The sequence below is a fragment of the Struthio camelus genome, chromosome 12 (assembly GCF_040807025.1).
Source record: "Struthio camelus isolate bStrCam1 chromosome 12, bStrCam1.hap1, whole genome shotgun sequence".
Classification (NCBI taxonomy): Eukaryota; Metazoa; Chordata; class Aves; order Struthioniformes; family Struthionidae; genus Struthio; species Struthio camelus.
The window spans coordinates 2,085,886-2,110,664 of NC_090953.1; the positions used below are offsets into that span (position 1 = coordinate 2,085,886).

A 24,779-nucleotide genomic window follows, 5' to 3' on the forward strand; every position below is an offset into this window, starting at 1 on the left:
GAGACATTAGGTGATACCATGCAGTGAAACGGCGAGAGCGAGTGAGGCAGATCCGTAACTGCTTAAAAACCGGGTCGCCACAAGCCCTTGCTTTTGCTGAGCAGAGCGGGCTACGGTTTCTATCTCCTCCCTTGCGTAAAGGCTTTTTCTTTTTTTTCCTTGCTTTCTTTACGATACAGCCTTTGCTCGTGTCCCACGGACGAAGAGGAGGAGGAGGCAAACATCAGCTGAATACGGCTGCCCTGGTCCATTACTGCCCAGGCTGCAGGGCAGCCCCGCAGCCTCCGGACGGGTCCATACGGCGACCCGCGAGCCCGGAGGAGCAAGGCGCGAGGGAAGGGAGAAACCCGCGGACGGGAGACGCCGGAGCGACCCGCTCCCGGCACGGCCGGCGGGCGGCCGGCTCGAGCCGAGACGGTCGGCTCGGACCGTTTCCACTCACGGAGGTGTCTTCGGAGCACGAAGCGATGATGTTTTCGATGAAGGGATTCCACTTGATGTCGAGCACGTTGCCCTGGTGACCGCACACTTTGGGGTAGTTCGGCTCAATCCGACCGGTCTGCAATTAACAACGAGAAAAGAGAAATCAGTAGGATGGGCGGCCCAGCTGGCCTTCCCGAGGCCGAAGGGCTGCTGCGGGCGCCGCGGAGGGAGGGCTCAGCACCCGGCCCGCGCCGCCAACCCAGGGCGGTTTTCACCGTCCTGAGCGGTCCCAGATGTTCGCTGCAGCTAAATCACAGACGGAAAGAGGCTTCTGCAAACTTCCCCCCATGTGGCTGCTGCCCTCGAGCTCCCGACTGCTGCTCCTCGGGGAGGACGACGTTTCAGTAAGAAACCTCTGTATGAGGGTGCAATATATACATATACATATATGCATATATATGTACATATGCAATATATACATATATGTGTGTGTGTGCATATATATGCTCCATAGAATGAACCTTTAAGGTCTTGGGGAACAAGAAAACTATAGATCAATAATGATAATGATAACATAGCAGCTCCACCATATATTTAATGCGACCTTTTTCTCTCCAGAGAACGAAGCTTTTTGCAAGGTTCGGGGGCCGGTCGGTTCCTGCAGCGCTGGTAGAGCAACGCCGCGCAGAGCTGCCCGGCGGACCACGGCACGCGGCGCAGCCGGCCGTTGTGCTTCCCCCTCCGGGGTGGGGGGAGAAACCTGCTCTCAGGGTGCAAACGGGCCGCCGCGGGCCGGGCACCTCGCGGCAGCTCGTTCCCCCCCGCTCCCTCCTTCTGCAGCCCCGAAGCGGCGCCGCGGCCGCCGGGAGCGGGCGGCGAGCTCTCCCCGGCGCACGCAAACTAGGTCAGCGCACGACACGGCCGCTAAATATTTCATAGCACTTCCAGCACTGACCTTTTAAAGTATTTAGCTCCTGGCTTCATTGAATGCAAACAGAGACACGCGGATAGGCAAACGCGCTACTTCTGCCACCCGCAGCCGACGTGAGCCGGCCCCGAGCCCCTGCGGCCCGGCCAGTTCTGCCAGCCCGGTTTCGATCAACCAAAATCGCCGCTTTTGGAGGCCCAGAGGTCACTCGCGTCACGCTGGCACAGAAAACCGTCGCCGGAGGCACTGGCGAAACGTGCGCAGAGACGGACCGCAGCCGAACGACCGCGCTTGGCAAGTGACCTGGCTGCAAAACCCGGCGGTGCAGTATCGTTATTATTCAGAAGGTATAAAAACGAGCGTTTGAACAGCACATACAACACTAAGCAGAGATGCACAATCTCCAAATTTACCACTTACTAAGTAAAAACTTAACTCGGAGCAGCAGCTCAAGGTATCCGTACATTTAATAGCCATACATCAGGCTAATGTACTCCTAATTGCTCAGCTGCGGCAGCGATGCACGCTACGCAGGGACCGAGACAGCAGAACTCCCCGCGTCCAGGGAGCCGGCCGGGCACTTTAAGGTTTGGGTTTTCTTAGCTTTGCCGTCCAGCCCTGCCAGCGCCCTTTCTAAAATATTCACGTAGTTTATTTGTTCAGTGAAAAGCCAGTTCCCACCCAGACGGATAAAATCGTTCCAAGTCATCCTCCGGACGCGGCACGTACCTAAGATGTGAACAAGGCTGGCCTTAAAACACAGGGGAATTAGTTATGTGGGTCATCGCAGTTATCAAGGTAAAGGAAAAAAACAAATGGGTGCCTGCTATCATTACCGCCGGTGTGTGAACAAATTGGCACATTGAGCTACATCACCGGCCGGGTAATAGGGTCGTTTGCAATCGTTCCCCTCTGCCCTTCAATGAAGTCTCTTATAAACATTCATTAATTCCCCGGCGCTGACAGGCGCAGGATTACAGCCCCTTTAGCGGCCGATGATGAGTGCTTAACGCTAGACTGATTCCTCGCTTGCGAGCCGCTCTCTAATTAGGGCGCGTTAGGCGAATTCCCTGCCCATATGGCACCCGGCTCCTTTTCACCGCAGTGATTGATATCTGCCAGTGTGATTTTAACCTCCATCGGGGGCAATTTCGGCGGCGTCAGGCCGGGTTTGACGGACGAGCGGGATGGAGCGGCCGCGCGCACGCGCCCACCGCTACCAAAGGCATCGGTTCGGCCCGCTCAGAGAGTCAAAATCTTTATAACCCGGCCCATCAGCAACGGCGTGCCTCAGAAAGGAACCTACACATCAAACCTCGACCTTTAATTGCCTCCTCCTTCTGCTAATACTTTTTTTTTTGAGCAAATACCTGTATTTACTATTGGCCATCCGGTAGCTTTGCCCGAGTTCAGCAGCGGCGATTGATGCACCGAACATTTTGGGCAGAGCATCAGATAACCGAGAGGACCTTTTCCTGGTTAACTCCCCAAGCCTAGGTTTATTATTATAAACTAGTTTAAGGTTTCAAAGCCAAACGGATCTTTTTGAGGTTTTTGCCGTGGCTCTGCCAAGCCGCCGGGGGCTTTGGGCCGTGCCATGGCCAGGAGGGTCCCCTCTGTCCGGGCAGCAGCCACACATGCCCCCTCCAGCCCTCCAGGATATTTGTCTTTACCTACAGCTAAGCACGGCTGCAAACACTGGAGCATCCCACCAGAATGATAGCACGCATCACCGGCGTATTTTGGATTTTCCTTTTTACCCCATGACAAAGACCCTCCCTCAAGAACTGGCTCTCTCCATCTCCTGCCCATCACACCGCATCTGTGCAATGGATCCAGTGAGGCAACAGCCCCCAGGACATCCCCGAGATCTCGATCCGGGGACCTCAGAGCCCCAGGGCATGGAAAAGCGAGGCCCGAGGAGGAGCTTGACTGGCCAAGTGCTAACAGCAATAACTCAAGGGATGTCGATAGCAAAGACAAGCCCTTCATTTAAAAAAAGTGGAAGAAGAGAAATTGAAGCTGGGAACAGCCCTCCTGTTCCACCACTGAGTTTGGTGCAACGCTGCCCCTTGGAAAATGGCTTTGATTGAAAAGCTGGTTTTCAACTAAATGAAGTTTTCCAAAGGAAAAGAAGAGAGTTCTGGAAAGCGTTGCTTTCGACTAAAAGAACATCCAAAGGCCTGAGACCAGTATTTATTTTTCTGCACCTTGCCACGGTGCCTGTCTGGCCGTTTCAGCATTTCCCTCCTCTTGGCCCCGGGCCGAGATGCCCTCGCGGGTCGGGGCTCCAGGAGGCACCGTTTGCCCTCTGACAGACGCTCGGGGCCGGGCGAGACCTGTGCAGCACCCAGGGCAGGACAGTCCTGCCCCGCATCAGCCTAGTCCCTTCATTGAGTCGCTGCAAAAGTCATGCCAGGAAAAAATTATATTAAAAAAAAAAAAATCAAATTTTTCATGTTCTTCAACTTATCGCATGGAAACAAATTCCCCTGCTTCCCCAGGCAGGAGAGAGGGTTGCTCTGGAGAGGACAGCGTGCCTTGGACGTCATCCTGCAGGTGAGCCTGGCTGGGGTACGGCCCCGGGGACCCGCAGACGGGGTTTGGGAGAGGGACGGCGAAGGCAGGAGACAGCAGGTCCAAGCACAGGAGCCCCCTCGCTTCGTTAGCGAGCGGAGCCCGCTCCGCATCCTGCGGCACCCAGCGGGACCACAGCCACCCTCCTCCCTGCCCTCTCACTGTGAATTAACGGCATGCAAAGCACAGCTTTACGGGTTATTACATGAAGTACAATAGCAGACACCGCTTGCCCAAACAGCACAGATAATCTAGCTTTCCTATGTTCATATTTGCATTAGCATGACATTATTAACATACTGTCCGGAGTAGAAATTTATGCAGCAGCTGTTAAACTCCAAGAGGACAAACCTTTCCACTGCACAAGCTAATCTGCAATCACTTCAGTTTTAAACAACCAGCTGAGTAATTTCCTTCGCAAAGTAAAGGACCGCGCCGCTAAGGAAGAGGCTTGCCTCCCGGCTGCGGGAGCTTCGGCGCTTGCCCTCCCACACGCCGGAAGGAGCGCTTCTCGCAGTAGCTTTGGGTGGCCGAGCCCTCTTCCAGCAGCCTCTGGGCAAGTCGGCAGATGCATCGTAAAGTGAGAAATTCTGTATTATGGCCCCGGGGACAAGGTTGTGGGGGCAAGGACAGGGAATTTTTGATGTAGTCGTTTTGCTGCTTGAAGACTGAGAAGGCACCTGTGCCTTGGGAAGGGGCTGGGCGGCACCACGATGGGGCCCCGTTCCTCCGAGGCATCCCTTTGGGCGGTCCGAGCCCTCGGGGCTTCGCTGGGGGCAGGAGTTTGAGCTACTCCCACCTCCGCCTCCGCCCTGGTGGCCCTCTTTGCCAGCATCGGGCTCAAGGGAAGCTTTGTGGCTTGAGATCTGCTAAGCAGCATCATTTTAACACATAGATCTTTGGGTTTTTTTGTTGTTTTTTGTTTTTTGTTTTTTTGCTTTTCATCAACTTCCCTTGAAACACAAAACCAGAACTTTTCCAAGCTCTCGTGAGCTACAGATACGGCGAGAAGCTCTATGCAGCTCTCTGCGCTCAAGCCAACCGCACAGAAAACTTCACAAACGGCATCGACGCTGTCAAAACCTGCCCGTGGGATGAAAAATCCTCCGGATCAGGGCAAATCCCACCCGCCCAAACAGCCAGCCGAGGCCTCCCTTCCCCACCAATTCGCCTTAATCTCTTACTGGCTTTTACAGGGGGATCAAGGAAGTTCTGCCTGAGCCAGAGGAGATTTATAGGGTTTCCTAAGAAATCCTGGAGCGCATGCAAGTCTCTAGCGGCTGAGATTAGGAGAGTAAATGACAGCAGAAAACGTATTTAAAGGTCTCCGCTACTGGAGAATGAGAAAGGAGGAAACGTTTCACTGAGCCACGGTAGATTCCTGGCTTATTTCAGGTTAAACAAAGGTTATTTTGGGTAGCGGGGGAACCCACTGAAACTGAAGCGAAAGGGAGGGGATACAAACCCAGCCAGCCTCGGGCAGTTACGCGAGCCAGGGAGGGCAGCCGGGTCGCGCGAATCCGCGGCCGAGCTTCGTTAGTTCACTCGTGAACGAGCGACGAGGAAAATGAGCCAAGCTTTCCAGAAAAAGTTAAAAGGAAAAAAAAAACAAACAAACCATCAGGGTATGTTCCTGCACCTTTTTGAGCGAGACGGCTCTTCAGGCACCCGCGTCTGCCGGATAACACTGCCCCAAGCGAGAAGTGCCGCCCCTCCGAGCCCGTTAACACCTCCTGGAAATCCAAGCGCAGCGGGAGCGCGGGATGCCAGCGCGCCCGGCGAACCCTCCTGCGGCACCTGCTAACGCATCATATTTCTTCTCTGAACGGCCAGCGGAAACCGATACGAGCAGAGCACGCCGCAGGGGGATGCACGGCCGTGCAAGATTTTCCCTTAGCCCTGTGTATGTTCTTGCTCGCTCCGGACCGGGGTCTGCTCCCACGCGCGGGGGCCGGCTCCCGGCTCCCCGATCCTGCCTCGGCCCCCGCTTCGTGCCGCCAGCACGATCACAGGCCCGTAACGTGCCTCGGTTTCCCCCGGAGCGACGCTATCGCCCGTCTCAAAGGCTTCTCCCTGACAAGCTCCAGGTCTAGGGGTGCTCCGAGAGGAGCAAAAGCAGTCCGGGATGCCACTCCCCCCCCGATCTGCCACCCCCTCTCAGGGCAACCTTACGGCTGCAGGTGTCCGAGGCAGGCGCTTAGGCAGGAGCTGGGGCCAGAACCGGGCTTCCTACAGCAGCTCCTCCTTGGCAGGGGCAGGAGACCGCGTGCGGGGCGAGAGGAAACGCTGAAACATCGATGTTTTCTGTAAGCCTCAGGCCTTTTTTTTTTTTTTTCGGGCCATCTCTAGGTTGGAGGAGACGTGTCCTTCAGCCTAAAAGCTGATACAGAAAACAGACAGGCGAGAGAGAGCAGGAGAGGTCTCCTGCGTCTTGGGTCTAAAGGTGGGAGTGCCCAGAGGACCCGAGAATCGGTTCCTGCTCCGCATGGGAGACGGAAACCTCCTGGGAGCCCGCTGGGCGCCCTGCCCGCAAGGGGCAAAGGGCTGCTGCGGGGGGCCCCAGCGCGCAGAGCACCCCAGGCACCTCTTCAGAGCGCGGGGGCACCAGCTGTGTGATGAGCTTGCCTGTTCTCTGCAGCCGGGCCAAGCCAGGGCAGGCAGGGCACTCGGGTGTCCTATAGAGGCACCTTAACCATGTGATGAGCTTGCCCACTCTCTGCAGTTGCGCCGAGCCAGGGTAGATGGGGCACTTGGGTGTCCATTGGAGGCACCTTAACCATGTGATGAGCTTGCCCGCTCTCTGCAGCCAGGCCAGATGGGGCACTCGGGTGTCCTGTGGAGGCACCCTGACCATGTGAGGAGCTTGCCCGCTCTCTGCAGCCAGGCCAGATGGGGTGCTTGGGTGTCCTGCGGAGGCATGGGTGCACATGGGCTTCCAGAGACAATGCACTCTTCACGCCACGAGCACGCAAGCCAAGGAGACACCGCCAGGACAGGGGGGTCCTGGCCATCAGACAGCAACGCGCTCACACCCAGCTGGGCTGGGAGAGGAGCAGCTGCTCTCGCCCTCTCCCCCGGGCCCCGCAGCTCCCCAGCGCCCACCCCGTGGGGACCACGCGCCTCCCAGCAGGCACCTGCACCCTCGGGGCTAGCAAAGGGAGAGCCTCCGGCCAGCAAGCATTTGGGGACTGTCTGAACATTTGTTAAGGTTCCCAAAACCTGAGTTTAGAGACACCGATTGCTGCTTCCCCCAGTAATTATTTCCACCCCCCTCCTTAAGTCTTTCAGCTGTACCTGTAGCTTTGAGCTGTGCAGGTTTATGTTCTTCAGGTCGTCTCCTCACCCAAGAGGACTAACAATTCTCATTGAAGAAAAGCAAAGCGAGCGACAGCTCTGTCCTGAGGCTCCAGAAGGAAATACTTCAACAACGCACACTGAATAGCACGAGAGCCTCCCTAGTCCCAAGGGGGGGGCTGCTCTTGCTCCCCCGGCGCTTTGGGAAGACCTTCTCCCCTCTCACTGAAGCACAGCTGGCCAGCAGCCAGGAAACACGAGCCCGACGCTTGCGAGAGGAACGGTGGCACCGCTCAGCACGATGCGGCAGTCGCTCCTCTGCGCTACCAAGCTACGTGCCCTTGTGCTGGCCCTGGGCGAGCGTGACGGGGACGTCGGTCCCGGGCCCCGGCAGCACCGTCCAGGCTCCTCGCAGGTCCCGCCCCAGCACCGGCCGTGCAAGCACCAGCCGCTGCCACCCGCGTGCAAGCCCGACCTGAGCGCAGCGATGAAAAGCAGCACCGGCACAAGCATAATTTCAGATTTTGGCTTCCCGCGTGTAAACAAAGATGCTCCCTCTGTGCTCTCTGCTCACGTCACACGCAGTCAGGCAGCATCCTCCAGCAGCATAAAATAAACTACCTTTATCCCCAGGGAAACAAAACCCTCCCATGCCGGGGGGAGCGATGCCGGCCACGTGTCTCCCACGCAGCCCGTCCCAAGCAGCCTGGCAGGGCCTGCCGCAGCCTGCCCATAGCCCAGCAGGCTGCACGAACCGCCCACGCAGGGGCCTGAGCCCCCCTCGGAGCCGCTGCACATAGCGCTAGCGAAACGCAGCCCAGCTGGAAGCGAGCGGGGCCCTGGCGGAGCCCGTCCCAGCTGCATCGGGGCAGCGGAGCAGCCGGGCGGCCGCGGGAGCATCGGGCGCCTCGCGCCTTCTCCGCGCGCGGAGCTGCAGCCCCGTGCGCGGGCTTATTTTTTAAAAAAATTCCCTCTTTCCTATCAAAAAGGTGAAAACGTGCCGAGGTCTGGGCACTGCTGCCGGGACGTGCGCTGCCAGCTCGGCCGCGGCTGGGGAGAGGCGAAAAGCAGGGGGCTGTTTTGTAAAAAAGCGAACCGACCCGTGCGCACGCCGGGGAAAAGGTTTACACCACGCTGCAAACCAGCAAACGAATAAAAGCAATATTTCATATAACGGCTCTAGAAAGCAACCAGCTAGTGAGTTTTTTTTTTTTTTTTTAAAAAAACAGTGCCGGATATCTTGAGATGTGGGATTTCTTTCTAAATTAGAGAAAAGGGCTCCTCCCCGGAAGGAGCGGGCAGCCTTCGCGAGCCCGACGCGGTGCAAGGGCGCTGCTCGCGCCGCAGCAGCCCGGACGCGGCCGGCCTTGGGGCTGTCTCGCTGCTCGGCCGCATCCTGCCGCGGTGCTGGCACGTTTGTAGGAAGGAGCTAACGTTTCTGAATTCGGCGTAGGGACATATGGCCCCGAGTAGGCAAATGCACTGTGGCTTTAAGCATAAAGCAGAGGGGTTTTCTGAGGAAGCTTTCTGATGGGAACAGAGGGCAGAGATCTAAAAAAAAAAAAAAAGGGAAAGATGGCAGCAAATCAAATCCTGGGCAGATCGGCAGTATCTAGGTTACCTTAATTATGTTCAGCTAAATATGGATGCCAATTAATTAGATGGCTGCTGATTTCCAAAGAAAATTAGTTTACTCTTAATGAGCTAATCAGTTCCTATTTAAAAAAAAAAAGAAGAAAGAAAGAAATCATTAAATTGTACAAAGGAGCGTGTAGCCACTTGACACGGGTTGCCAAGGTCTGCTCTGACCGCGATGTCTTCGGCGATCGTGTCTCCGCGCTCAGTCTTCCGGGGGATTTCTGCCCAAGAGGATCCTTGCGGGATCCTCGGCGTACGGACGGGCTCAATCACTGCCGAGGGCCGAGACCCCGGGAACCGCGGCGTGGGGGGAACAGCGACGGGGACAGGAGCGCGCTCGACGCTTAGCTAAAGCTCCTTGTTTTTAGCATATTAATAAGAGTCAAGCTGTGCATTGCAATTAAAACACTGATTACAGTTTCTTCCATCTGTAGTGGATTCTGCTCAAGAAATGAAAGAAAAATTGGGAAGGGGCATGAAAGCCGCGTGGGCTGCAGCAGCGGCTGAGTGTCCAGCAGTTTAAAACTGCAGCACCGGGAGAGGCACAGGTTTACTTGGGAACGCATGCAAAGGGCTGAAACCGCAACGCCACGAGCGGCATTTCGGGAAACGGGGAGGCGAAAGCCCAGCGCTACGGGGCAGAGGGCACGCGTGCTCCCCGTGGGGCGACACCAGGGCGGAAACGTGCGCGGCGCGGCTCTCGCGCAAGGGGCTTCGAGAGCTGCAGCTGCGAGCCCCGAGCCGGACCCTCCGCCCCGGCCGCAGCTCGGCTCTCGCTCTCGAGCTCTTCGCGGCGCTAAACGCAAGGGTCGAGGACGCGTGGGCGAGACGAGCTCCAGTAACGCCGAAAGGGACCCGCTGCTTGCTGAGAAGCAGCCAGGTTTCCCAGCCAGCGCCGCTCAGGCGGCGGTCAGCGCCGAGCCCGGGCGCCGGAGCAAACAGCCACTGAGAGCATCGCTCTTTTTGGGGTTCCCCCCCCCCCCCAAAAAAAGACGATCCATTAAGCCAGCTGCAAATCGTCCCTTCCCCACGAGAAAGCCTTGCAGCGCGGGCCCGGGGGCGGCGGGCGCCTCGGAGGCGCCGGGGTCGGGGGGGGGGGACCAAAGGCCCTACCTGCTCCAGCGGGATGACGAGGAAGGAGCCGCCGCCGGCGCTCTCCGTGACGATGGCGAGGAAGCGGGCGTTGACGGCGCAGAAGTGGTTGTCGTGCACGTTCTTGGTGATGGGGATCCCGTCAAAGCAGTGCTCCCGGTTGGCCACCTTGCCGTAGACGTTGCGGAACTTGGAGCTGCGGTACTGCGGGCGCCATGACATCTGCCGAGGAGAAAGAGCCCCGTCACGAGCCGCCCGGGCACCGCGACCCGGAGGGGCGGCTGCGACACCCTTCAGGGTGACCTCGGCGGGACCCTCGGGCGGCGCCGGGCACCGGTTCCCCGGCAGCAGCCCGGCCGTGCCGAGCGCGGCTGCACCATTGCACCTCTAATGCCGTGCGCTATTTGCAACGTTTCAGCCTCGAGCTTTCCGGCTGGTTTTAGCACGATCCCCCTTTCCTCTCGGCCAGGTTGAGCCGTGCTCCAGGACGGCTCTTGCCTGACTAGGCAGGGCAGCGTAGGCGCAGCACGGATGTGCAAATACGACGCCCTTGAGAAAACGTGAGACGTCCCTGGTGCAAGGCACAGCTCGGCAGAGGCATTGCAAGGCTCTGGACTGTCGCAAAACGCAAGCTGAAATCCTTTTCAAAAGGAAGCGCTTATCTAGAACATACAGCACTGCTATTTTACGTACGCACGACAACTGGAATGAGGCTTTTAATGCAATGACTTGGAAATGGATTAATCCGAATAATCCGAACCACGTAAAAGCATGCACCAGGGCAGGCTAAGAGCACTCAGACAGGCAGCGGGCAGCAAACGGTTATTGCATTCGGTGTCCGCGCGGGGGCTGGCGCGGCCCCGCTGCCCCGGCCCCTCGCGTCCCGGCGGGACGCTTGCCCGGCTGCTCGCTTGCAGCATCTCAGCCCTACTGCTTTTTTATTTATTTATTTTTTTTTCAAAAGCCGCTTGCCCGGGGCCGGGGCGCAGGCAGCCAGGAAACGCCCGGGAAGCAGCGGGAAACGGTGTCGCCCGGCCGCGCTGCCGCGCAGCCCCCTCCGCCGCTGCTGCATTCGGCGGGATGCGCTTCTGAACGCTTCGCTCCCCCAGGGTTTGGGGGCTCGGAGCGGAGGCACCGAGCTTTTCCGCTGGACAAACATCCTGTTTCCTGGCCCGGCGAGCGAAGACGCTCGAAGAAGAGGTGGGGGATGGAAAGGCTCTGCCTCGCTGCACGTCGCGGCCCCTTCCCCTTCCCCGAAGGCGCCTGCAAGCGAAGGAGACTGAGACTGAGCTGACTTTGGCCTCTTCGGGGACCTACTTAAGGGAATCTCCTGGGGTAGGGCCCTAGAAGGAAGAGGGGTCCAAGAGAGCTGGTTAATATTCAAGCGTCACTTCCTCCAGGCTCAGGATCAGTGCATCCCTCTGAGGAAGAAGTTCAGCAAAGCGGGCAGGAGACCTGCATGGATGAGCAAGGAACTCCTGGCCAAACTCCAGCAGAAGAAGGAAGTGTACAGAATGTGGAAAAGGGGACAGGCCACTTGGGAGGAATACAGGGACGTTGTCAGAGCGTGCAGGGATGCGACAAGGAAGGCTAAGGCCCAGTTGGAATTAAATCTGGCAAGGGATGTCAAGGACAACAAGAAGGCCTTCTTCAAATACATCAATAGCAAAAGGAAGACTAGGGAAAACGTGGGCCCGCTGCTGAAAGGGGCGGGTGCCCTGGTGACAAAGGATACAGAGAAGGCAGAGTTATTGAATGCCTTCTTTGCTTCTGTCTTCACTGCTAAGGCCAGTCCTGAGGAATTCCAGACCTTGGAGACAAGAGAGGAAGGCTGGAGAAAGGAAGACTCTCCCTTGGTTGAGGAGGATCGGGTTAGAGATCTTTTGTCCAAACTTGACATCCACAAATCCATGGGCCCCGATGGGATGCACCCACGAGTGCTGAGGGAGCTGGCGGATGTTATCGCTAGGCCTCTCTCCATCATCTTGGAAAGGTCCTGGAGATCAGGAGAGGTGCCTGAGGACTGGAAGAAAGCCAATGTCACGCCAGTCTTCAAAAAGGGCAAGAAGGAGGAGCCAGGAAACTACAGGCCTGTCAGCCTCACCTCCATCCCGGGAAAGGTGATGGAACAGCTCATCCTGGAGGTCATCACTAAGCATCTGGAGGACAAGAAGGTGATCAGGAGTAGTCAGCATGGATTCACCAAAGGGAAATCATGCTTGACCAATCTGATAGCCTTCTATGACAGAATGACTGGCTGGGTAGATGAGGGCAGAGCAGTGGATGTTGTCTTTCTGGACTTCAGCAAGGCTTTTGACACTGTCTCCCATCACATCCTCCTAGGTAAGCTCAGGAAGTGTGGGCTAGATGAGTGGACGGTGAGGTGGCTTGAGAACTGGCTGGATGGCCGAGCTCAGAGGGTTGTGGTGAATGGCGCAGAGTCAAGTTGGAGGCCTGTGGCTAGTGGTGTCCCCCAGGGGTCAGTCCTGGGCCCAGTCTTGTTCAATATATTCATCAATGACCTGGAGGAAGGGACAGAGTGCACCCTCAGCAAGTTTGCTGATGATACTAAACTGGGGGGAGTGGCTGACACACCAGAAGACTGTGCTGCCATTCAGAGGGATCTGGACAGGCTGGAGAGGTGGGCGGAGAGGAACCTCATGAAGTTCAACAAAGGCAAGTGCAAGGTCCTGCACCTAGGCAGGAATAATCCCATGCACCAGTACAGGCTGGGGACTGACCTGTTGGAAAGTAGCTCTGCCGAGAAGGACCTGGGAGTGCTGGTGGACAACAAGTTAAACATGAGCCAGCAGTGTGCCCTTGTGGCCAAGAAGGCCAATGGGATCCTAGGGTGCATTAGGCAGAGTGTTGCCAGCAGGTCGAGGGAGGTGATCCTGCCCCTCTATTCAGCCCTGGTGAGGCCTCACCTGGAGTACTGTGTCCAGTTCTGGGCTCCCCAGTACAAGAGAGACATGGCACTCCTGGAGAGAGTCCAGCGGAGGGCTACCAAGATGATTAGAGGGCTGGAGCATCTCTCCTATGAAGAAAGACTGCAAGAGCTGGGCCTGTTCAGCCTGGAGAAGAGAAGATTGAGAGGGGATCTCATCAACGTGTACAAGTATCTGAAGGGGGAGTGTCAAGAGGATGAGGCCAGCCTCTTCTCCGTGGTGCCCAGCAACAGGACAAGAGGCAATGGGCAGAAACTGAACCACAGGAAGTTCCATCTGAACCTGAGAAAAAACTTCTTCACTGTGAGGGTGACAGAGCATTGGAACAGGTTGCCCAGAGGGGTGGTGGAGTCTCCTTCGCTGGAGATATTCAAAACCCGTCTGGATGTGATCCTGGGCAATATGCTCTAGGTGACCCTGCTTGAGCAGGGAGGTTGGACGAGATGATCTCCAGAGGTCCCTTCCAACCTAAACGATTCTGTGATTCTGTGATTCTGTGATTCTGAGACGGCGCGAGGACGGGGCCGAGGAAACGCCGTCAAACCCGCCCGTCCACGCGCTGGTCGCGTCCTCCTTTGCACAGGTTTTTTTGTGCGTGGAGACCGACGCATCTGCGTCCCGCTTTCCCCAAAACTGAAACGGAAACATCCCGCTTGCCTTCTCCAACCTGAATTTAAACCCTTTTGTTTAACGTGCGCTTCGGCCAAGGGGGAAACAAGCATCATTTCACGGGATCACAGCGGGCTGAGGAAGGAAGGGACCCCTGGAGACCATCGAGTCCAACCCCCTGCTCAAGCAGCGACACACAGGGAACAACCGAAGTCTCGGCTTTTTGCAAATTCTTTTCCTTTTCCCCCTCCCTCAAAAATGGCGTGCTGGGCTCTGACCCCAGCTTTTCACAGACTCGTTTTTATTTGGAGCCTATTGTCTTCGCTGCCAATGATTCCCCCCCCCCCCAAATATACTTCCCTCAGCTCCAAACAGAGAAAAAAAGGAAAATGTGCAATTACCCTGCTTCCCCCAACCGCGACGTGCGAAAATCCCACGCAACGTGGCCGGCCCGGGCCGCGCCGCCCTGCAGCCTTCGTTAGCCCGGCGCGGCGCTTGCCGCCCTGCAGCCTTCGTTAGCCCGCGGCGGCGCTTTCGCCCCGTGGAAGGGGGCAGCCAGGCATCCCGCAGGGCTGAAAAAGCCTTGCGCTCGGGATGGGGTACAATTAAGGGACGCCGGTGAGCCCGCCGGCTTGGCCGTTTCCCCACCGGGGATTTTATTCTTCCATCACCTCGCTCGCTCAGAGATATTTAAAAAAACACTATTGATTTACTGGGATCGTTTTCATCCGTCTCCGAGAACCGGGCTGATGTGCCACCGTTTCCGAGATTCGTTCTCTTGCTGCATTATTCCTGCACTCCAGTTTCATTACAAAACTCCTCCTCCGTTTTCAGTCGAGCAGGCCTTAAACGAAAAACGGGAGCGCTGTGAAACGCTGAAGTGAGGCGACAACAATAAATCACGTCCCCAAGCACGCCGTCCAGCATCAGCGTTCGACCTCGCGCGACACGCGGCCGCGAAATTGCCCCGGCTCCGCGCCAGCGTTTCGAGGCCCGCTGCGAGCTTTGCGCTGCTGCGGCGCTCGAGGGGCGCAGCCCCGGGACGGGGCAAGACGGAAACCTCTGGGACTTCGGCCCCCTTTCCGCTGCTTCGTCCGAAGGGACCTCGCGGGCTCGCCCAGCGAAAGGGACCGCGCCGCGAGCCCGGCCCCCCGCTTGGACTCCTTCCTGACGGCCTGGCAGCTCCTGCCTTTCCCTCCCCGGCAGCAGCGGGACGCAGCTCTCCTCTCAATGTGTTTATTTTTGAATGCGTCTTTGCAAGGCTCGGCAGCCTTGGCAACAGCCGTTGGGAGAGCGAGCTTGCAGAAAGAAGAGCCCGCGAGGCCGCAACGTGCGGCTACGCAGGAAAGCGGGCTGCGCTCCCTTCGGTAGCGATAGATCCTATAAATAGCAGCTTTTAACCTGCCTGGGGCGCGAGAGCTTTCGGAGAGGTGGCTCCCGCCTTGCAGCTGCTCCGCCGGCACCGCCGCAGCCAGGAAAACCGAGCACCGCTTTCCACCTAGCAAACCTGGGGCTTTCGGGCTGGGGGAGGCGGGGGGATCTGGGCAGGGATCCAGCAGACCGCGTCTTTCCCAAGCCGGGGTTTTTCCCCCCTCGCTGGCGTCGCCGTCCCGGCGCGAGCGGCGCGGGGCCGCCCTCCCCGGCAAACGGGGAGCTCTCCCTCCGCCCGGGCTGCCGGCGCAGCGGTTCCGGCCCCGCAGGGTTCGCACGGGGCTGCTCTTCCTCCCCGCTCCCCGAGGCAGAGCTAAAGCGTCGACGGCGCGGGATGCGCGGGGGGGGATTATTTTCCATCCGGAAGGTCGGCGGGGCTCCAGTTTGACATTTGCAGGATCGATCGGCCATTCCGGCAAAATGGAAACATCGCCGGGCAAAAAAAGTGCTGCTGCTTCGTCTGCAACAGGCAGCAGATAACAGCCTGCTCTTGGCAGCTCCGAAACAAAGACGCCGCTTTGTTTCTCGGAAATGCAGCGCTGCCACGTCCCGCCTCCCCCTGCCCCGGGGACGCGCATCACGGCTCCCATGTGGGGCACGGCCGGGGGCAAAAACACCAACGCGGCTCGTACGAGATGCATGCGAGAGGGCAAAGGCTGCGGGCGAGCGGAGCCGGCACCGCCGGAGCTGTCGCCGCGGGACGGACCCGCGCCGCCCCCGAGCCCCGCGCCATCCCGCAGCGCTTTGCTTGAGCAAAAGGCTGCGGCTTGGAGGCTCCTGCCGCAGCGAGAACTTGTCGCCGGCACACGTGTGGTCCCTGCCGGCTGCTGGGGCTCTCCCAGCACGCCGGATGCTTCCGGCCACATAGCCCCGGGGAAAGAAACCCTCCTGCCTCCCCGCTCCTCGCCCACGGGTTCGACGCGCCAGCATCACCGACTGCCTGTTTTTCCCAGAAAAACGTCTGTGCCCGATTTCTGCACGGGTTTCTCGGCAGCAGGGCTCCGGTGGGGTCCGTCGCGTTCGGGCGCCCCGGCCGGGCCGTGCACGGCTTGCACGCCAGCAGAGCGCCTAGCGCCGGACCTCGGCTGCTGCAAGCCCTTCCCCAAGGAAACGCTTGAAATCCAACAGCTATATTTTGAGAAGATACCCAGACGGGCCAAAATTAGTCATCAAATGCTTATTGTTCCATGCTCAGGAGATTAGAGCCAAACAAGTGCTGATTTTAATCTCTTCAGCACGCTAATGCTCTGATGCTTCTCAATTCAACCTTGAAAACGGCTTTTGTTCACATTAATGGCTTTCACGCTAACGAGGCTCAGCGAGATTTAACGTGGAGGCACATCCCGTTCCTCATTTTAATAACAATCCCGCCACCCAGAGCAACAGGCTCGGGGTGGGCCGACGCCAGTGAGCCCCTGCCAGGCGGGGGGAACGCCGCGATTCGGGGCCGGGGCGCAGCGCTTGCGTTCGCAGCCCTAACTTGCCCGTCAAAGCAGGAGGGCTGGGAAAACGCCGAGTCCCCCCGCGCGATTTCGGCAGTTCCTCCGCTGCGCGAAGGGCCCTTTAGAGCAGCCCGACGGCGGCCGCGCCGCCACGGCCGTCAGCCTCGGCTGCTGCGCCCGCGTCTCTGCGGGCCGCGGCCCCCGCGCGGGACACTCACCAGGCTGCTGGGCGTGCTTCCCGCCGCGCTACACTTGCGCAGGTCCCTCATTGACTCGACAACAGCTCTGTGCAGAGAGGGAAAGCAAAAGCATTCAATGCACCGCCCCGGGGAAAAGCTCGGAAAAGCCAACGCACGCCGACCCGTCCTGCCGCCGGCCCGCGGCATCGCTGGCGGGCGCCTTCGGCGTTAGCTGGGCCCTCCGTCGCGCCCGGGGCCGCGGCCAGCTGCCCGAGCCCTGCCGGCAGCCAGCGGTCGCTCCCACGTCCGCCCTGCTGACGGGCAGCCGCCGCAACGGCGGCTTTTTAGTACAATTACAGCGCGCCCGGATTGAGGCAGCTTAGCGAGCGCGTCCCCTCGCCACCCCCGCCGCGCGCCCGGCGTGCTCGTGCCGCTGATGAGCGCAGACGGGGAAGGGGCGAAGAGCAAGCCCCCGGGCGCAGCATCCCCTGCCGGCGAGGGGACGCCCGCGCGCATCAGCACCTCGGCGACGGCCGGCAGAGCTGCAAAAGCACGTGCCGCCTGCCTGGGGAAGTTAGAGGGGAAGAAGTGCGTTAAGAGTAACTTCCCTTGGCGGAGGGCAAGGAGAAGGTGGGGTTCGGAAGGGGGGAAGGACTCTCCTCCTCGGGAGAAGGGTAATTCCTGGTGCTGATAGGGCTTTCACCACCCCCCCCCCCCCGCTATCAGCTGAAGGGTGATAAGCAACCGCATGGTTTTTGCAGGGTGGGTTGCGAACGGCCCTGCGACAGGCCCCCCCCCCCGCCCCGGGAGCCCCTCGCCGGCCTCGCGGCGAGCCGAGCGCTGGCGCAAGCTGCCTGGTTGCACCGTCTGCTGCAGGCACGCAGCGCCGGAGCCACGACTGGCCGACGCGTTTCCGCACCGGCGAGGACGAGCCCCGTTTTCCCCATCCCCAGCAGCTCGTTGCACGCGGCCCGTCCTTGGAGCCCGGAAGAGGCAGGGAGAGCCCCTGGAGCAGCTCTTGGCACCGCTTCGGAGACCCCAAACCCCACAGCAAGCGGCAGCGCTCCTGGCAGCCTCCCCTTGCCTCCTCAGAGGTGAGAAAAACGTTACCAAGTGGCAGACGAAAAGCAACCAAAAATGAAAGAAACGGGGAAAGGAGGCGACAGCGGGAAGAGCGGCTCCCCCTGCGCGTGCGCCTGGCTGACGGCCCAGCGGCGGGAGCGGCGCGGTGCAGCCAGCGGGCTGCTTTCGGCGTCCAGCGTCGGGGGACACCGGGGAGCTGGCGGAGCCACAGGGAAGCAGCAGCTCCCGGGCGTCTGGCGGCGCTGGGAGCTCATCCCCCCGGCAAGGTTGTCTGAAGGAGAAAGCTGCAGCGAAGCAACGGCCCTGGGTGAGGCAGAAGCCAATTTGCACTTACCTTTCCCTCCCGCGTTTGCTCTACCGTCTGCCACAATTTCCTCCTCCAGAAAAGCCTCCTTTGCAGCGGCAGCGGCAGCTGGCAAGCAGCATCCTTTCATTTGCCTTGCGGAGGATGGAGGCCTTCTCCGGAGAGGAGGCTCCTCCCTCGGCTCCCCCGCCTCCGGGGGCTCCCGGCTGCAAAGCGCTCGGCCTCCCCGTACCGCGGGACCCAGGCACACCGCGCCGTGAAAAGAAAATAAAGAAAGCCGCGTCCCTGCACAGCAGGCTTGGCCGATGGAGACGGCCGGGTTTGTAGGACGTCCGCCGCGGCGGGATGCTGCCCGCGCTTCCCACGGCCGGATGCTGCCGCCTGGGTGACCGCGGCGTAAGGGACCGCGGTCCCCACCGCCGCCCAGGGACCGCGCATCCTTCCCTGGGTGGGGGGAAGATACCCTCCGCCGGAGGCGACTGTGCTGAGTTGCCCCGTTCTCAGCTGAGATGCTCCTCCAGCTGGCTCGGCGTGCCAGGGGCCGGTCCCCACCTGAGCCCTGGCGGTGGAGGTCAGCTGCGGGAGCCGCGTTTCGGGATGCTCTGAAACCCGGTGGCCACGGTCACGCCACCAAAACCGGACGCAGGCGCGACAGCCGCTGGATTCGCCCCGGCGCGAGGCAGGCGCTGCAAGAAAGGGTCCACAAAGACCGCGTGAGCGGGGCCGGAGAACGACGCTATTTTTGGATTTACGACGCTATTGCCGGTGGGGCGATGCCAGCCGGCCCGGGGACGCGGGCAAGTCACTCGTCCTTAGCGTAGAGACGAGGGAAGAGAGGCAACGAGAGCTTCGTGTTTATCCGGCTTGTAAAGAGCATTGGACTCGTGCTACAAGTATTAATCCCGTTAACACGGTCTGCACAAAGGGATATGAGACAGAGGAACATTTCCGAAAAGATATTTGCCAGTTTGAGTTTTGTCCAGCCGGGAAGGAAGTGCCTGGGATTTCCCCTGAGTTTAACTTTTCAATAATTTCCTCTTTCCAGCGAGCGCCGGCTGCGCGGGAAGAGCCGGTCCCCTTCCCAGGCGGCGGGGACGAGGCTCCGGATGGAGGCGGCGCGGGGCCGGCGGCGGGGATGCCACCGCGCTCCCGGCCCCGGGACCGCTCCTCGGCCGCCCGCGTTGCTCCGGCTCCGCGCGCCGCTGCGGCGCTTTCCGTGAGCGCGGGGGACCCGTTTTGGCCTGTTTTCCTCCCAGGACTCCTTCTGGGGGCAGGAAAACAAACCCCTGCGGATCTCCCAGGCCCACCGGCTGCGAAAAAATGCAAGTCTCATGCTTGTCCATAAAGTAGGTAAACAAGCACAGTTTTCCTCCCACTCTGCTTCCCGCCCCCATCCCACCCCCGGAGCCAGCAGAAGCACAGAGGCGACGGAGAGCGGCCGTACGGCCAGGCTCTCCAGGGGCCCGGGGCTGCCCGGGCTCCTTGGCACCCACCACGGGATTTTGCCCTCCTCGCGCAGCGCCTGCAGCTTCTTGGAATAACGTTTCCTTTGGGGCAAAAACATTGCACGCTTGTTCTCAGCTTGAGAGGTTCGCAGGAAACGCGGAGGGGGAAAAAGTCTCTTTTCCTGCATTTAGACGAGCGGGTAACAGAAGCAGGCACCGCTCCGTGAACGTTCGCGCCTATCAGCATCCGCAAACCGTGACGCACATCGGCAAGGCGACTGAGGCAGGAGACTTGATTACAGCAGCGTTCTCCAGCCTGGATCCAGCAGTTGTAGGAATAATAAGCGGGGCTCCCTAGCAAGCAAGAGGAAGGCGCCGATGGGAGGAGGCCGGAGCTGCAGCCCCTCCTAAGCTCACCTGCTTTTTTAAGTACAGAGAGGTGAAAAGCCCACACGCGCGCAGGCTTTAAATGGCTGGGGGAAGGTGGGAGAAGGGGCTCTGCCAGCCCCCGTAGGTGAGAAGCCGCTCGGGGAGACCCCGGCCGTGGGCTTGGGCCAGCTGAGGGTAAAAAAAATGGGCAAAAAGGACTTCTGGGAGCATTAATGCTTCCTGACTTTTGTGGCAGCCTGAAAAAATCCTTACTAAGACCGAGGTTTCTATGGGACATGAATCACCGAAGCTTATTTGAAACCATTTGTACCGGTAAATAGAGTTCTCCCTCCGCTCTCTAAAATATTAATAGTGCATCGGTCAGACACGTCTCCATCGCTGGTGTTTTCTGCCCAAAGCTCCCGGCAGGACGGCCCCGACACGCTCCCGGGAGAGGTGGCGGTGCCGGCGGGTGCCCGGGCTGCGGGGCGGATGGGGCTGCGTCGGAGCAAGCTGCGCGCCCCGCGCCGAGAGCCCTCCCCGTCGCCAGGGCTCACGGCTGTGGTCCTGCACAGCCTACAGCATCGCACGGCTTTTTTGGAAGTTTGTCCCAGCTGGGGGCAAAACTGTTTCCAAAAGAGAGGAAGAAGAAAAAAAAAAAACCTCCATCAAGAAGAAAAACAGAATGTTTCAAGCCTCAGAAGTCCGCTCCCCGGCCAGCGCTGGGACGTGCCGGCGACGCGGAGCACCAAGGGGAAGGTCACCCGCGCAGAGCCGCAGCAGGGGACAAACTGCTCCCCGCCAGCCGCAAAGGCGCCGGGACGGGGCGAACGGCCTCAGCGCCCCGGCGCCTTCCCGGGGCAAGGGACGCCCGAAGCGCCCAGGCCCCTGGGGCCGCGTTCCCGCGGTGCTGGGCGGCGCGTTCCCGCGGGTCGTCCTCCCCAGCCCGGCTCCCGCGGCCGCGCTCGTCCTTCGCGTCCCTTCCTCTCTACTGCGCCTGCCAGAGCCTTGACTCTTGCCTTTCCCCTCGTTTCCTTCTGCTTGCATTTCAGCACGTAACGCCATAAAAACAGGTGTCTCTGCGCTTGGTGCAGTTGTGGCAGCTGCTCCCTCCGCCAGGGTTTTGCAGCACCCTGCCCCGGAGCTATAAACCCGCCGGGGACCGAGCAGGAGCCTCCGCCAGCGTCGCCCGGGCCGCGCGGACTCGCCTGCGCTCACAGCGGCAATGTTCGCGTGCTTTTAGCGCTCCGGCCACGTATTCAACAGGACTCAGCGTTTCTACAGATGTCGACGCCTGGTGCAAACCGGCCGAGCGGCGGGAACGCGAATCGGCCCCTTCGACAAAGTTGTTTGCTGGAGAAGCGGTTTGGGGGGGGGGGGGAATCACAGCAGCTGCAAGTAAAAACTGCAAGTAAAAGCGGGCGGCGGGGCGGCTTCTGCCCGCGCGGCAGCTGCTGCGAGACCAGCGATGCGGCTGCCACACAGCTGCAAAACGCCCATCTTAATCAAAAAGAAGCGTGCGCGCTCCTCGCCCCCGCAAGAAAGGGAGACGCGTGTTGCGGCGGCAGCGGTGGCCTCCGCCGCAGCCGTCCGGGCCACCTCGCGCTTGCAAAACGCCGCCGTCCATCCGCCGTCCCGGAGGAGGAACGAGCTTTGGCTCCTTCTGCTCAACCTCGTGCAAGCCAGGCGGTTCCCGCAAGACGCCGCGGCAGGGGAACGCGCGGCGGCCGAGTCCGGGGAGCAGCACGCGGCGAGAGAGGCGGGTGCCGTCGTGCCCCCGGGTGCCGGCGCCGCACGCCGGCGCCAGCGCACCCGCGCGCAGCTAACTCCCCACGCCTTGCTGCGACCGGGAATTCGCGGGCGCTTTGGGCCCCCTCGGCGCCGCCGCTCGGGGGGTTCGGGGAGCCCCGCGAGAGCAGGCGACAGGCGCAGCGTGTTTTAAGCCGCCAAAGGGAGACGGCGGGGTGAAGCGGCAGCAGACGGCCCCGAACCGCCGGCACCGCGCCGCTCCGCAAACGGGCGACCGGGATTTCACAGCTCGGGCCGAACAAGCCCTCGTTGGCCCCAGGCGCCCGGCGCGGCCGGGCGAGCATCCCGGCGGGGCGAGCGCCCCGGGGGGCCGCGGCGCTCCTGGCTGCGGCGCCTGTCACGGCAGGGCCCGCGCGCTCCCGAGCCGGCACGCGGCGAGGCTCCCGCCGCGCTCACAGAGCCGCTATTATTCCCCGGGGAATTTATAGCAACCATTGTGCGCGCTGGCAGCAAGGAGCTTTGCAGCAGCGCGAAGCCAGGCCGGGCCAGATGTGCTCGGGCCACCCCGACCCGGCCCGTCCGGAGGGGAGGGCACGGCCGGCGTGTGACCCCCGTCTGCGCATCGCGCCGGCGCCAGCCCCAGGCCCCATCCGGCCCCGGGAACCTGCCCTTTGGGTCCTGCCCCTTCCCAAAAAGCAGCGGCGGCATAGGCCCGCCGCCACCGCGGGACGTTGCCGGTGAGAAAGTCCCCGAGAGGCAGCGGCTGCGCTGGCCGCGCGCCCGGCCGGCTGCTCCGCGGGGCTTTTTTGGCTGCAGCGGTGCAGTTATCGGCCCTTCGGAGCAGGAGGTGGGCGAGGGGTTCTCCATACGGCCCGACAGCTTGGCCGAGGGACGCACGCAGCAGGTCGCCGGCATCTCCGGAAGAAAGCGGCTGTCGCCCGGCGGGAGCCGTCGAGGCCGCTCGGCCGCCCCGGCGCGGGATTTTCCGCCGCGCCGCATCCGAAACCCGCACGCCCGCCGTCGGCCGGGCTCGGGTCTCCGGGGTTGAGCCCAATTTCTCGCTAAACCCGGCGGAGGAGTCGCCCGACGTGCCAGCGCCGGCTTTCCCCAGGCTCGCCCCGGACCGGCAGCGCCTTCCCGGGCCGCCCGCTCCCGCGGCCCCGGCGGCGCTGGAGGCCCTGCGGCCCCGTTTGCCTCGGCGGGGAGCTGCCGCGGGGTCGCTCTGCAAGGAGCCTGGCGGCGAACAAAGGAGCGGCGGATTTACGGAGCCCAGCTCTCGGCTGGGCCGCTTCCAGCCAGTGAAAGATGCGATTCACAGATCCGTGGGGGACTCGAGCAGCTGGCTCCGTCACGTAGATTTTGCCTGTTGCCAGATTTCGGCAATTACGCACTGACTCGGGAGATAGGAATCCAGAATCCGACGTCTTCGAGCTGTCTGCTAGCTGGGTAATGAATTGAACAATTCATCATTTGATAAAATTTCCATGAAACGAAGAAAGGGGGGGGGGGCAGGGGGGAAAAGTGACCCGGCACTGCATTTTGCACAGTATGAATTACAGCACCCAGCGAGCCTACGAGCTGCGAGTGGCCAGTATTGAAGCACCAGACTAATGCTGCACTGAATCAGAACTAAAACCCTCTAAAAAACCACAGGCCAGATAAGTTGCCTTTGATGAGAGTAATACTTTTTGAAATGGGGAGCTTCCATGTTTAGACTCAAAGCAGCCCGCTGTGCCTGTTCCCGGCCCCAGCAATCCCACCAGAGCTGGGGAGGAGCGAACATTGGCACTGTTTAAGAAAGCAGGACTTGTTTTGCACTTTATTAGCCATTCAATATGGACAGCCTTGTTTTCCTCTTCATACAGCTGGTAACTAAAGCGATCTTATTACCCCTTCCAGTTGTTGCAACGCCTCCATTTAGATGATCGCGGCAGACCGCGCGCTGCAAAAAGGCTCGTCCGAAAGACTCACCAGCGCAGAAACACCTGCCTCAGACCGACGGCCTGAATCCGGCTCGAACAATTACTTATTTGGGAACAAAGTCTGCCCAAACAGCAGCGAGCCCCAGGAATTTGGGAGCTCCGATGGACAAGAGAGCGGCTCGGGAGCTTCAGCTCTCGTCTCGGGCGCCCGCGCTGCCAAGCCTGCCCGGAGCAGGGCTCGGGCATCGCTAGCACCCCGCTCCGGGCCCAAGAGCCACCAAGGGCGGACACCCTGCAAATAACAGCCTTGGAGAAAAGGGGTAACGGCGGTGCTGTGCCGGGGGTGCTCGTCGGCAGCACCCGCTCCTGGTCCGGCGCCGTCCCTCGTTCCCAGGCGCCCGGCTCTGCTCCCAGCCCGGTGCAGAGCCCTGTTGCACAAGGATGCTCCATCCACCAGATGCAATCCCCATCTCATCACCCCCTTCCCATCATTATTTACCGCTTTGTCAATTCTTGCTTCAGCCGGTTTTTATCGGTCGTGCTTCTGAACCCAGACCGTGGCTGGGCACGTGGGATAAAAGGGGCCGGTGGCTCTGAACCCCATTGGCAATGCACCATGCGACGATAATTGCCATTCATCTATTTTCTAGATGTGTTGGTTCGCCTGCGCCCAATCCCTTTAACACGAGTTTTAGTAATATTATCTGGAGCTGTTTTCCAGTCATCAGAGCATGCATAGTACTTCACCAAATTCATTTTTTAGGGAAACGCATAGAGAAGACTTCATCAAATGTAGCAATTTCTTCAGAAATGAAGTCAAGCTGAGCTTGACTTATATTTTTTGTAAAGCCATTTTGCGTGATAACACGGTCTGGTACCTTCAATCAAGCTTTGCACTGATTGAAACAGTATCAACTTTTCCATGGGATCAACGTTTGCCCCAGACACTTTAAATCTGCCCTTACCGAGGGTGCAAAGGACAACACAACTCGCTGTAAAAGTTGCTTCCAGCTGCCGCTGCCCGAATTATCCGCGTTGTAACTGCCCCCTCCCCACCAAGGGCTTCTGCAGTAACTCCTCTGCCCACGTCTGCATCACGCACTCCTCTGCGTCATTTATTTACCAGGTCTGACCACAGCAGACCATAGATGCAATTTCCTCCCTGGGTTTTTGCTTTGCCTTCATCAGGCCACTGAATTAAGAGGATGAGCCGCTATCTCGACGGCATAGCTCCATGACTAATACCAATTAATAGATAAAAAAGTCAGAGGAAACCGTTCAGCCTAATGCCAGCCACAGGACTTCCCCAAATCACATCCTCTTCTGAACTGCAGCTTTTAGAAAAA

The 24,779-nt window shown here is 59.8% G+C and overlaps 1 protein-coding gene across 9 annotated transcripts in view; it reads right to left on the minus strand.

Moving 5' to 3' along the window:
- CORO2B (coronin 2B) overlaps positions 1-24,779 on the minus strand; it is a 41,821-nt gene that overhangs the window by 11,491 nt on the left and 5,551 nt on the right. For 3 of the 9 annotated variants that reach the window (XM_068958513.1, XM_068958507.1, XM_068958515.1), the window contains exons 2-3: positions 9,974-10,174; positions 443-559 (exon numbers count right to left, since the gene is read on the minus strand). In XM_068958513.1, the coding sequence (XP_068814614.1) occupies positions 443-559; positions 9,974-10,174 (318 nt within the window). Of the gene's footprint in view, positions 1-442; positions 560-9,973; positions 10,175-10,337; positions 10,505-14,222; positions 14,349-16,600; positions 16,668-17,978; positions 18,137-24,779 lie in introns of those variants that run through there. The other 6 variants (XM_068958512.1, XM_068958508.1, XM_068958511.1 and 3 more) reach the window with 5 other exon arrangements.